The sequence below is a fragment of the Bombina bombina genome, chromosome 3 (assembly GCF_027579735.1).
Source record: "Bombina bombina isolate aBomBom1 chromosome 3, aBomBom1.pri, whole genome shotgun sequence".
Classification (NCBI taxonomy): Eukaryota; Metazoa; Chordata; class Amphibia; order Anura; family Bombinatoridae; genus Bombina; species Bombina bombina.
In genome coordinates, this window is record NC_069501.1 from 965,673,737 (window position 1) to 965,688,060 (window position 14,324).

At 36.4% G+C, this 14,324-nt stretch overlaps 2 protein-coding genes across 2 annotated transcripts in view; one reads left to right on the forward strand and one right to left on the reverse strand.

The window, feature by feature from the left end:
• The window catches only part of RB1 (RB transcriptional corepressor 1), a 1,127,793-nt gene that overhangs the window by 767,351 nt on the left and 346,118 nt on the right, over window positions 1-14,324 (forward strand). The window lies entirely within an intron of this gene.
• On the reverse strand, window positions 1,262-5,770 carry LPAR6 (lysophosphatidic acid receptor 6). Its single transcript, XM_053708020.1, has 2 exons — window positions 5,446-5,770; window positions 1,262-5,331 (listed from the first exon to the last, which is right to left on the reverse strand). Exon 2 carries the CDS (start codon window positions 5,171-5,173, stop codon window positions 4,139-4,141), a length of 1,035 nt encoding a protein of 344 aa, XP_053563995.1. The 5' UTR covers window positions 5,174-5,331; window positions 5,446-5,770; the 3' UTR covers window positions 1,262-4,138.

Consider the following 14,324-nt stretch of genomic DNA (forward strand, 5'->3'; position numbering starts at 1 on the left):
TTTCATGATTCAGATAGAGGATGCAATTTTAAGTATCTTTCTAGTTTACTCCTATTACTAATTTTTCTTCATTCGCTTGCTATCTGTATTTGAACTTAAGCTTAGGAGCCGGCCCTTTTTTGGTTCAGAACCTGCGTAGCTCTTGCTGATTGGTAGCTACATGTAGACACCAGTCAGAAAGCGCCACCCAGGTGCAGAACCAAAAATGTTGGGCTCCTATGCTTACATTCTTGCTTTTTCAAATGAAGATAGCAAGAGAACGAAGAAAAATTGACAAACCTTTGTCTTCTGTGTTTTCTCCAGCAAATGTTGGTAGCCGGGTGGCACCTGGGTAGTACTTGCTGATTGGATGGCTATATTTAGACACCAATCAGCAAGCACTACCTAGGTTCTGAACCAAAAATGGGCCGGCTTCTAAGCTTTCATTCCTGCTTTTAAAATAAATATACCAAGAGAATGAAGAAAATTGATAATTGTATTAAATTAGAAAGTTGCTTAAAGTGAACGTCAATTTTGATGAATTAGTGCCCGGTTTTTATTAATCCTATTAAAACAAGGGCACTTTAATTCATCAAAATTGACATTTCACACGTTTTCTTCAAAATTTACCTTTTAATCCTAGCAGCTGCTCCAGCACTTCTTCCGCCCGTCGCAAGCTGTCTTCGCAGGTCCAAAACGACGAATCTGGCTTCCTCCAATCACGGTGTTAAATCAGGCCAAGATTCCCCCGGGGGGGGGGGGGGGAGCCGTTATTGGAGGAAGCTGGGTTCGTCATTTCTGACGTCTGCAGAGGCTTCCGACGGCCGGGGAATCGCTGGAGCAGCTGCAAGGATTAAAAGGTACGGGGTTTTTTAAGATAGGAAGTGAAATTTAAATTTTGATGAATTAAAGTGCCCTTGTTTTTAATAGCATTATTAAAAATCGGGCACTAATTCATCAAAATTGACCTTCACTTTAAAATTGCATGCTCTGTCTGAATCATGAAAGTTTAATTTTGACTACACTATCCCTTTTAATGATAATCTGTGCAACAAATATTGTAACAAATTAATATTAGCAAATTTTAGCATAATATGGTTTACATTTTATTCCGTGGTTACTAAAATCGGCTGAGTGGTGCACCCATTCAACACTGTGTCTTTTATATATTTTATTAGTGTATAATGAATGAATGAAAGAGCCTGTTGCAGGATATTGAGGTATGATTTGCCTGTTGTAAGCAATATTGTATCTATAAATGCACAAGGGGAGGTATGATAGAAATGATTCAACTTTAGACATTTATTTATAAAGCACAAAAATATTCAGTAGATCAGCACAGTTGTAGAAAGTATCGATAAATATATTGTAGAGCAGCATATTTTCATAAAGGGGAAATTCTGTAACTAACATAAAGTTCAGTTCTGGACAACACACTTAAAGATTGCAACTTTAAAGGGATTATACCACATATTCAGTTGACTCGTCAAACAATATGCTTAGGGCTGCACTGCATCTTTTTACCACTGATCACCTGACGTCTGATGTCTAGCAGATAAATAGTTAAACAATTTGTTTATTATGGTAGTGTATGATATCTGATCTTTTAGCTGTGCCTGGCATAGATAACCAACATGCTGCTTTCTCTCTTCACAATATCAATTAAATGATTACACAGAATGTTAGATACAATAAATTCTGTCCTGTGGAATTAAAGAAAAGGAAGTGAGAAAATGTGTTTGCTTTAAAGGGACAGTGTACACTAGTTTTCATATAACTGCATATAATAGACACTACTATAAAGAGAATATGCACAGATACTAATCTAAAAATCCAGTATAAAACCTTTTAAAAACTTACTTAGAAGCTCCCAGTTTAGCACTGCTGATGAGGTTAGGCTGGGACACCCAGTGAAAGGGGCTGGAGAAATAAGAAGAGCAGACACTCCCTCTCCCCTGCATATAACAAGACAGATCACATAAACAGGAGCCAGCAGTAGTCTGTAAACGCACGTATACATCTGACACTGTGGGTCTTGGTTAAGATCTGAATATCAGCACAATGCTGTTAAATAAATAAATAAGCAAAACTATACACTGTTACAAAAACACTCCCAGATGTGCATATAAATGGATCATCTACAAAACATTTATACAAAGATAATCTAGTGTACAATGTCCCTACACATGGGCATTAATAAGTGTTCTCATAGTGCATGTTGGTTGGTAAAAAGCCACATCTGTGTTTTTAGTTGTAATAAAAATGATTGGTTAAACATAAAGTGAAAGTCGCTCACCAGACAGGCTCCTCAGAGCAAGGGCACAGCCTTGGAGTGTATTTAGTGTGGGTGTTTCAGAAGGGTAACTTTGTGTTTAACCCTTTTATAGGGATTACGTACACAGTAAATGATTCATTTTGTAGAAAAATGCACTAAAGCATTTTACTTTTACATTAGAATATCCCTTTAAAGGGGACATGAAACCCACATGTTTTCTTTCATGATTCAGAGAGAGAATATAATTTTAAAAAAAGTTTTGTATTTACTTCTATTAAATTTTCATCATTTCCATGTTCTTTGTTGAAGAGATATCTAGATAGGTGGCGGGCACATGCTTGGAGCACTACATAACAAAAAGTTGTGTTGCTATCTAGTGCTTTTGCTAATGTATAACATTGCTACAAAACTGTTGCCATATATTGCTACATACATATGCACACTGCTTAACTTACCTTCCTGTTTTTCAACAAAGGATAACAAGAAAACAAATACAATTTGATAATAGAAGTAATTTAGAATGTTATTTAAAATGCTTTGTTCTATCTGAATTATGAAATATTTTTGGGGGGTTTTATGCCCATTTAAGAGCCAAAGCTCCTGTAAAATGAAAGCATTGAGTTGATTAGTGCTTGCACGTATGCGGATGGTACGGGAAGTGAATTGATCTGAATAATCCACTTGAGTGCTGACCTGCATGTGCACATCACAGCAAGATGCAATCAGCCTTTTCCCATTTGCCCTAAGGTATAGGAGTGCTTGAACTTACTAATAATGCATCTTTAGCATGTCTTAACAGAGCCAACGTTCCCAATGAGTAAACCTTTCCTCAGTTAACTCCCTGTTTAGATAATTCATTGTCTACCGACATTTGAAACAATACTCCTATTTCTTTAATAGTTTATTGAATATTAAATATATACTGTACTGTTTTCCCCCTACAATACGGAGTATTAGACTTGCAACATGAATATGTAAACAAACTCTTTTTCAAGATTTGAAATAGGATCAGAGTTCAAGACTGTAATGTACCTATCTTATCCAATTGTGGAAATATGTAAACTAAAAGAAAATGTCCTGAATTCCTTTGTAGAGAATATAAACATTAATAAATATGATTGAAAAACATCTTATTGTAACATCAAAATGTTCTTCATTTATGAATGCATTATTAAAGGTCATTACAGAATAGAAGTTAGATTTACATTTGCAGTTAGAGTATACAATAGCATAAAAAAACCTATGTTTAGTTTCAGTAATATACTTAGTTAGTCTGCCTTCTGTAAGAAGGATACATTGGAGGTATTTAACCCCTTTACTTGCAGGAGATCTGCAACTTTTTTCATCTACCCATTAGCAATAAATGATTTGGCATATTTGTAAACAGATTTCATATATACATCTGGGACACAAAAATATACTAAGCAGGGTAGAAGTCTTACATTCTCAGAGCTGTGCTTTCTGAAAAATGTACAAAAGCAGTCGTTTTGCATCTTAGATACTATCACTGTATGGTATAGCTTTATATTTTACGCTGTAATGTGCAGCATCTTCTAAGTAATACTAGCTGTGTCATATCAGTATGCTGCCCCCCCAAATATGTTTGTATTAATGTTACATTATTAGCCTTGCGCCCAACTAAAACAATTATATTTTAATTTGTTGCATTTGTTGAAAATGACCATTTTACCTTAACTTCTCAAGTGCCAGGGGGTCCTGACCACCATCTGGCATACAAGTGGTTACTACTTGTTCTTCCTCTCTCCCCCACCCCCATAGTTCTTTTCAGAAAGGTCTTAGGATAGTGATACATATCTGCTGATAACACATTTATAGCCAGCACCTTGTGATCTCAGATTGCTATACTCCCATGCAATCCAACCGTCATATTGTAGATTCATTATCAAATATTTTCGCTTTCAGTGTCTGTAGATTGTGCTGAATAAAATTGTCTGAGCCAATTGTTTCAGAAAATGCTGAATCCTTTCTCCTTGCACGATGTCTCTTTTTGATTGAGTTCTGAATAGTCTCTGAAGTGAAGTAATAAATGATAGGGTCAAAGCAACAGTTGGATACTGCAATGCATAAGGTAATGGGGTACATCGTCCTGACCGCGGCCTGTACTGAGCAGTTGCTAAATGCTTGTGTTCTCATGAGTGAATATAGTACCAGATTTATATTATATGGTATGAAGCAGAAACAGAATATCGCCAGATGACAAAAGATCATTTTCAGTACCTTTTTTTTGTTAAGTTTGCTTCGACTTAAAGTAACTGGTTTCTTCAGAGTCTTTAAAACCATTGTAGAACAGATTACATTAACCAGTAGTGGAAAAAAGAATCCCACAATTTCAATGAAAATTACAATCTTGGACAGATAAGTTTTCCATGTTTGATTGGAGAAGTTCTCAAAACAGGTCTCTGTACTGTTATTTTTATTTGTATTGGTGGAGCGGAAAAAGCTTGCAGGCGCACTCCCTGCAATTACAGTCAGCCATACAGCAACGCAGGCAATTTTGGCATTTCTTTTCGTCCTGATCGTTTTTGACTTAAATGGGTGTACTATAGCTAGGAACCGATCAACGCTTATGCAAGTCAAAAACAGGATACTCCCATACATGTTTGTATAGAAAAGAGTGACTGATATTTTGCACAGTATATCTCCAAATGGCCAGTGCCGAGCCACAAAGTAGAAAATCCTAAAAGGTAGCGTAAACACAAATAGCAGGTCTGAAATGGCCAAGTTCATCATGTAAGTTGTGGTCTCATTGCGCACCTTTAAGGTACAGCCAAATATATACAAGGCGACACAGTTTGATAACAGACCAAGAACAAACACCATGCTAAAGATACAGCCATACAAGGTATACTTAAAGTTATCATCTGAAACACAGTCTGTGATATTTTCGCTTACCATCATAAATGGTTGTTAGGCATACAGAGCAAAATCACAGTTTCTTTGTTTTCTTATTGCCCAGTTTGTAATCGCGGATCCTTTGGAGAATACATGTGGATTTCCTCAGGCACAACACAACCCCCCTTTGTCCTTCAAAGGTGTGAGGTGGAGCAGAGTTCTTCCTGAAAGACAGTGTTCATCACTTGGGATACATTCCTAGATATTTATTTTGTCATAAAGTCTTACATTACAGTGGTACACCCACAGCCATCTCTCATAAAGCCAGTGTTACTTACACTTATTAGTCTCATCTATCTGCAAAGTCCTCTCTTCTGAATAAGAAAGTAATCTTTATGCCTGGTTGCTGAATGCAAATCAATGTTTTCAAGTTGTTTCACTTTTTAAAGCAGAGTAAAATGTAGTAGTGGAAAGAGTACATTCTCCAGTTGTACAGGCAGTGGCTGTAGTTAAAATTCATTCCCAGGCAGCATTCAAAAAACAAAATTCAAGGAGTGGTTGTACTTTCCCCTCTGAATTAAAGTGATTCCTCCGGTGCCAGGAGCAGTGTCTCCTTCAATGAGCTTACACACACACAAAAAGCTTTCTCAGTTTGTATTTCAGTAACACAGGAAGAGGCTGTCCTTAAACAAAGAATAGGCTCTGGCTCAGCCCAGTTTGTTTGCTTTCTGCTACTTTAATCTGATCATGTCTTCTGGGAATATACCTGGGAGGCTTTCAAATGACCATCATGAAATTCTGTTTAAAAAAACCAAGTTAGCCTTCTTAGAAACATGATTGAGTTTCAAGTTGTAGGTAGGTGTGTGTGTGTATGTATAATAGGAAATATAGAATTATTGTATATTATATATATGTGTGTGTGTATGTGTGTGTGTGTGTATGTATATATATATATATATATATATATATATATATATATATATATATATATATATATATATATATATATATATATTCAAATTTCTAAGTCGTCCAAGACTAGTGTACCACTGGAAATTTCAAGCTGTGTTTGTGTATGTATATATTTATATTGTATGTGTGTGTATGTATGTATGTATATATATATATATATATATCTATATATATATATATCCAAAAGAAAATGCACTGTGTATACTCTGCACTTGTACAAAACAATAAGCACTCACTGGTCTAATTGTGACATTTCAGAACAGCGCAGTGTCCCTTCCTCAGATAAAATTTTCTGTGGAAGGGACACTGCGCTGCCCCAATACATCAAAATTAAAGGATGTTAAGAAATGTCAAGACCAGTGAGTGCTTATTGTTTTGTACAAGTATATATCATTTCTCTTTAGTAAAGTTAAAATTAAATTATGTATATTTAAATGTTGCATTTGATAGGTCTTTATATTTCTAAGAGAAACAGTGAAATAGTTGCAGATAAACTAAAGCCTTACATTGACAAGATAAGATCCATGCTGACCCCCAATGTCCTTTCTGATCTGCCCTCAGACTTTTCACCAGGTCAGAAAGCAGCTGCTCTAAAGAGAATGGCAAACACATGTTGGACTTTTTTTTTTGGTCTTCAACAAGCTTACATTGTGTATGCGCCTCTTTATTTTATATTGCAGATATGTGATAAAAAAAACACATTTCTATATTCAAGTTAGATATAAAAGGATCAGTTCAAAGTTATACAATTTATGTTCACTAATGTGTTTTTTTAGTTGTGTGTAATTTGTTTTTTTCTTCACAAAAGTTAGTTTAGTGGCCAAAGTTACTTCTCACTTGAACAGCCCACTGCTCATCACTTAAAGGGATATGTACAAATTAAACTTTCATGATTCAGATATAATTTTTAGATACTTTTACATTCACCTCTATTGTCAAATGTACTTGACTCTCTTGGTATTCTTTGTTTTAAAAAAAACAAAAACATGTACATGTGTTTAGCAGCAGTGTACTACTGTGATCTCGCTTATGATTGGTGGCTGCACACATTTGTATTATCATTCGCTCACCGGATCTGTTCAGCTAGCTTTAGAACCTCTAAGGTAAAAATTAAAGTTTCATGATTCAGATAAAAACAAGCAAGTGGACATTCTTTTTATTTGCACACTTTCTGAGGCTCCAGCTCCTACAGAGCATATGCATTTTGTGATTGGCTGATGGTTGTCATATGATTCAGGGGGAGGGAAAATTGTTTAACTTTGAAATTTGTCAGAAAATATTCTAATTTTAATTTCAAAGTAATTGCTATTTCATTGTATTTTATTGTATAGTTGTCAATTATTCAATTTTACTGTATTTAGTGGTCCTTTAACTATGTGTGTAGTCTCTTTGCATGGAATAAACACAGAGTAATAGTAATAGAAAGATATCATTTATTTGAATGGGGGAATGGGCAGGTTATGTGAGTACAGGTAGCCCTCAGTTTACGCCGGGGTTAGGTTCTAGAAGGAATGGTTGTGAATCAAAACCGTTGTAAATTGAAACCCAGTTTATAATGTAAGTCAATGGGAAGTGAGGGAGATAGGTTCCAGGCCCCTCTCAAAGTTGTCATAAGTAACACCTAATACATTTTTTTTAAAGCTTTGAAATGTAGACTTTAAATGCTAAACAGCATTATAAACCTAATAAAATAATCACACAATACAGACTTCACTTGCATTTTTCTGCAAACAGTTCTTTCTATGCATTCCAATCTGGATTGATTTATAGACAGGAAGATCTTGTTCTTTTGAAATCTGCTCAATAGCTCAGGTCTGGTTAAACTGATTAATTCCAGCTTTCTTAGCTTTGCTGCAACACAAGCAGACAGCTCCACCTACTGGCTATTTTAATAAATGCACTGCTTCTCAATGCTTTTCAATTGCAGTCACATGACTGGAAAAAAAAAGTTGTTATTCTGAAACGGTGTAAATTGAACCGTTGTAAAACGAGGGCCACCTGTACTTACGAGAACATCATGTGAAGTGAAAACATCTACAAGCATAATAATAGGCTTCTAATGTAGGTGAGGTCCCATGGCTTAAGAGTGACCAAACTCGGCCTGGCAGCGCTAACTCTGCTCTCCTTATCTTTTTGTTAGCAGACCCCGATGTACTGCTATACTTGTCTGCCAGTGGTTGCTCCTCCTCAGAATCTCACAGGAACTTCAGAGTAATCCTTGCAACCTCTACTGGAAGGAAACTAAGATTAGTATTTCTTACATGTGATAGCATCCTGCTTCTGGCATGTCCACTTGATGCAGTTACACATAAAAGATAGATGAATATATAGTGTTGCGTGTAGGGAGGTTCTGTTCCAAAGTGTTCTCCTGGGGCCAGTACTTCCTTGTTGAAATATTGGCAACTTCCCTATCATAGCAGAACTATTAGCTTTTTTTATTAATTAGATTATTATTATTAATTAGATTATTGCTATGAGCATCATTTATCATTTAAGTCAATTGTAAAAGTATTATATATATGAAAAAGGAGCAGTTAAGCTTTTAAAATGTTATGTATGTAAACTTAAACATTAAACTGGTTTAATTTGACATGTATATTTTTTTATTCCTAGGGATTAATAACTATAAGAACAACGCTTATAACTCTATTGGCGAAAAAGTAATTGTATGCATTACAGTTGCATACCTTTTACAAAACAATTTAATTTGTTTTAAAATGCTATTAGAAATCTCAAAAAGAACACTGTCCCCTTTATACGAGCTCTAGCCCCTCATGAAAGCTAGAAGCTCAAGATTTTAATTTTTATTCTTCAAATGGTGTGTTTTATTAAGGCATGGACAGGTAAAGACAGTGGAGTTTCAACTGAAAGCATTAAACAAAAGCTACTGTTGCAGCCATGCAAAAGATGAGTAGCGTGTGCTTAAAAGTTACTTCTTAAGTAATTTAAATTTGTATTACAGCTTTATGCTAAGAAAACTATAGTCAAGAACAAAATGCTGGTAAATAGGCAGTGGGGGATGTCCTATTCACTTTGTAATCAGCATTCCTTGTGATAACTATATATCCACCCAGTGTGTGTACAATATTGGGGATCAACTACATTTAGCCACCAATCAGCAACCGCTGCCCAGGGTGCTGAACTAAAAATGGTCCGGCTCCTAAACTTGCATTCCTGCTTTTCAAATAAAGATACCAAGGGAAATGAGAAAAATTGATAATAGGAGTAAATTAGAAAGTTGCTTAAAATTATCTGAATCATGAAAGAAAAAAATGTGGGTTTCATATCCCTTTAATTTGACTTTACTATCCCTTTAAATGCATTAATATATACAGTGTAAAAATAGTTTAAAGGGAAATTACTGGTATGTTAAATGACTTGAAAGTGATGCGAACATCTTTGTGTAAAAAGGGAAGATATTTTACCTCAAAATGCCTTCAGCTCACCAAAGTTCATACTTTTGCTTTACTGTAACTGTGTGGGATTTCATAGTAAACTTCCTAATATTGAGGAGCGATATAAAGTGACTGTGGCAGCGAATCCACCATTAATAGTTATTACTGTTTTTCAACTGCATAAGCACATATGCTGTGAGGACACATGCACTAGTATTCAAGCTCAGAGTGCTTGCAGTGGTGTGTATTGTCTGTGTCATAGAAGCCACTACTGAGAAAGTGTCTTGTTTGAATACTGGTGCACTGGCCCTCACAGGATATGTGCGTATGCTGCTGAAAAACTAATCATTTTTGCTAGAACCATGTATGGTTGTAAATTTATATTGCAGGAATGCTTCTTTTAAAAATTGAAATGTCCATTTCAATCGTTAACTTTCTATAACTTTAAAGTGACATTCCAGTCAAAATGTAAATGCTTAAAGGGACAGTCAAGACCAAAAAAAACTTTCATGATTAAAACTTTCCGATTTACTTTTATCACCAATTTTGCTTTGTTCTCTTGGTATTCTTAGTTGAAAGCTAAACATAGGAGGCTAATTTCTTAGACCTTGAAGGCTGCCTCTAATCTAAATGCATTTTGACAGTTTTTCACCACTAGAGGGCTTTAGTTCATGTGTTTCATATAGATAACATTGAGCTCATGCACGTGAATTTACCATGGAGTGACCAGTGATTGGCTAAAATGCAGGTCTGTCAAAAGAACTGAAATAAGGGGGCAGTCTGCAGATGCTTAGATACAAGGTAATTACAGAGCTAAAAACATGTATTTTTATAACTGTGTTGGTTATGCAAAACTGTGGAATGGGTAATTAAGGGATTATCTATCTTTTAAAACAACAACAAAATCTGGTGTTGGCTGTCCCTTTAAAGTCAGTACCAGAGCAGCAATGTACTACTGGAAATCAGCTGACCACATCTGGTGAGCCAATGACAACAGGCATGTGTGTACCCACTAATCACAGGTGATTTCCAATATCGCATTGCTGCTCCTGAGCCTTCCTAGTTAATGCTTTTTTAAAAAGGATACAAGAGAACAAAGTAAACTTGATAACAGTGGTCAACTGAAACTTTCTTAAAACTGCACTCTATCTGAACCATGAAACTTTAATTTTTACATTTATGTCCCCTTACAAGTAAGACCTTATTTGCGTTTTATCTCAAAGCAAGTGAAATCTAATGAAGTTTAAATTCTAATTTGTGTGCCGTTAATTTCCTTTCCCATGCTGATGGACAAGATATTCTGACATACCTTAGGGTGCGGCACTTGCAGCTCCAGCTTTTACACTGATAAACAATAATTAGGAAATGTGTTGCTGTAGAATATGGTGCCATTCCTATTTAGCTTTAGAAATATGCTACATTTCTAGGGGATAATGATTTGGCTTTTCACTGATAAAATAGTTACCATTGTAAGGGGAAATAGACCCTATGTGAGTACGTTTTGGGTTATTTTGTTATCCTGTTCATACATTTTTTTATTTTTTTTTATCTCGTTACACAATGAAGAAAATATTGTAGCTTTTAGCCACATTGCATCAAGGGTAATTAAAGTGGTTAAAATATATATTATTATTGAATCACTTGTTTAAACATATGAAATGCACTCAGCTAGACTTCCATAAATCCAAACATTTTCTTTAACCCCTTAATGACCGAGGACGTGCAGGGTACGTCCTCAAAAAAAAAGGCAGTTAACGCCTGAGGACGTACCCTGCACGTCCTCGGTGTGGAAAGCAGCTGGAAGCGATCCTGATCGCTTCCAGCTGCTTTCCGGTTATTGCAGTGATGCCTCGATATGGAGGCATCCTGCAATAACCTTACATGGCCATCCGATGCAGAGAGAGCCACTCTGTGGCCCTCTCTGCACCGGACATCGATGGCCGGTATCGTTGGTGGGTGGGAGCCGACTTGGGAGGCGGGTGGGCGGCCATCGGTGTGCTGTTTAAGGTGGAGGGGGGCGGGATCGGGGGCGGAGCTGACGGGGGCGCGCGCGGCGGGCGCGTGCACGGGGCGGGAGCGGGTGGGAGCCGCTATACTACAGAAATGTTTAAATACACATGTGGGGCAAAAGGACACTAAAATGTAAATCAACTAATAATCAAAGTGATTTTGGAGTGGTGGAGGGTTGGTCTTGGGTGGGGGGAGAAGCTACACTACAGAAAAGGGATTTTTTTCTAAAAAAAAAACAACACTTTTTTCTTAACTGGGTACTGGCAGACAGCTGCCAGTACCCAAGATGGTGCCTATTAAGGCAGAGGGCGAGGGTTAGACAGCTGTTTGGTGGGGATCAGTGAGGTTGGGGGCTAAGGGGGAATCCTACACAGCAGCATATGTAAATATGCTTAAAAAACAAACAAACTAAAAAGCCCAAATATACCTTTAATTTTAGTACTGGCAGAGTTTCTGCCAGTACTTAAGATGGCGGAGACAATTGTGGGGTGGGGGAGGGAAGAGAGCTGTTTGGGAGGGATCAGGGGGTCTGATGTTTCAGGTGGGAGGCTGAGCTCTACACTAAAGCTAAAATTAACCCTGCAAGCTCTCTACAAGCTACCTAATTAACCCCTTCACTGCTGGGCATAATTCACGTGTTGTGCGCAGTGGCATTTTGCGGCCTTCTAATTACCAAAAAGCAACACCAAAGCCATATATGTCTGCTATTTCTGAACAAAGGGGATCCCAGAGAAGCATTTACAACCATTTGTTCCATAATTGCACAAGCTGTTTGTAAATAATTTCAGTGAGAAACCTAAAGTTTGTGAAAAAGGGAACATTTTTTTTTATTTGATCGCATTTGGCGGTGAAATGGTGGCATGAAATATACCAAAATGGGCCTAGATCAATACTTTGGGTTGTCTACTACACTACACTAAAGCTAAAATTAACCCTACAAGCTCCATACAAGCTCCCTAATTAACCCCTGCACTGCTGGGCATAATACACGTGTGGTGCGCAGCGGCATTTTGCGGCCTTCTAATTACCAAAAAGCAATGCCAAAGCCATATATGTCTGCTATTTCTGAACAAAGGGGATCCCAGAGAAGATTTTTCAACCATTTATGCCATAATTGCACAAGCTGTTTGTAAATAATTTCAGTGAGAAACCAAAAGTTTGTGAAAAAATTTGTGAAAAAGTGAAAGTTTTTTTGTATTTGATCGCATTTGGCGGTGAAATGGTGGCATGAAATATACCAAAATGGGCCTAGATCAATACTTTGGGATGTCTACTAAAAAAATTATATACATGTCAATTGATATTCAGGGATTCCTGAAAGAAATCAGTGTCCCAATGTAACTAGCGCTAATTTTGAAAAAAAAAATGGTTTGGAAATAGCAAAGTGCTACTTATATTTATGGCCCTATAACTTGCAAAGAACAAGTAAACATTGGGTATTTCTAAACTCTGGACAAAATTTAGAAACTTTTTAGCATGGGTGTTTTTTGGTGGTTGTAGATGTGCAACAGATTTTGGGGGTCAAAGTTAGAAAAAGTGTGTGTTTTTCCATTTTTTTCCTCATATTTTATAATTTTTTTATAGTAAATTATAAGATATGATGAAAATAATGGTATCTTTAGAAAGTCCATTTAATGACGAGAAAAACGGTATATAATATGTGGGGGTACAGTAAATGAGTAAGAGGAAAATTACAGCTAAACGCAAACACCGCAGAAATGTAAAAATAGCCTTGGTCCCAAACGGACAGAAAATGGAAAAGTGCTGTGGTCATTAAGGGGTTAATGATTCAGACAGATATTTTAAACTTAAATCTTTCAAATTTACTTCTAACATCTAATTTGTTTAATTCTCTTGGTATCTTTTGTTGAAAGGCATACCTAGGTAGGCTCAGGAGCAGCAATGCAAGACTGGGAGCTAGCTGGTGATTGGTGGTGGCCCACATTTGTCTTACGCCATTGGCTTACTTGATATGTTCATCTAACACCCATTAGTACATTGCTGCTCCTTCAAAAAAGATACACAGAGAATAAAGCAAATGGGGAAAAAAATTAAAATGGTATGCTCTGTCTGAATCCTAAAAGGAAAGAAAATGTGGATTTCATATCCCTTTAATTAAGCACATAAAGATAAATTACTCTCAGTAAGCAGGGACTGTTATAAAAAAATCAAATTGAAATGCACGTGTGTGTGTATCTGTGTATATATATATATATATATATATATATATATATCTATATATATGTGTGTGTGTGTGTGTGTGCATTTCAATGTTTGTGTACACCCCACAATGTGTTTGTTCTGAAACTCTGAAAAATTCAGCATGTGTTTGCAATGATGCATTTGACTGATCCCACACTACTCTGCATCTGCATTACACAGATTACCCACCCATGTTAATCAGACAGCGTGTTGCTCTTTTCTACAACTTATACAGTGTATATACATTTCTACTGGGATCAATTGGGAAATCAGTGGTCTGCTGAAAACTTAGACATTGACACGTAGGTCACAATATAGCTTTCGGTCACCCTGCTAATACTGCTGTTTTAGATACTGTGGTCCTCAGTTTTGTATTAGACACAGCTCAGCACCATAACAGGGTCTCAGCCGTGTTAATGTGCAAGGGAACACTTATGTTACATATAATTATCTAGTCTGCAAAATAAATTTGTGACTAAGGTCATTCAAATATTCTCTGTATGTGTTCATTACCATATGTTATAGTACTATATTATTAAACTCTCATATTCATTCGTTTTCTGATTCTTTGCTTTGCATTTACAGTACATCCACATGGTGTGTATCGTCTCAGCGTTGGCTCATTTTGTGTCATCATC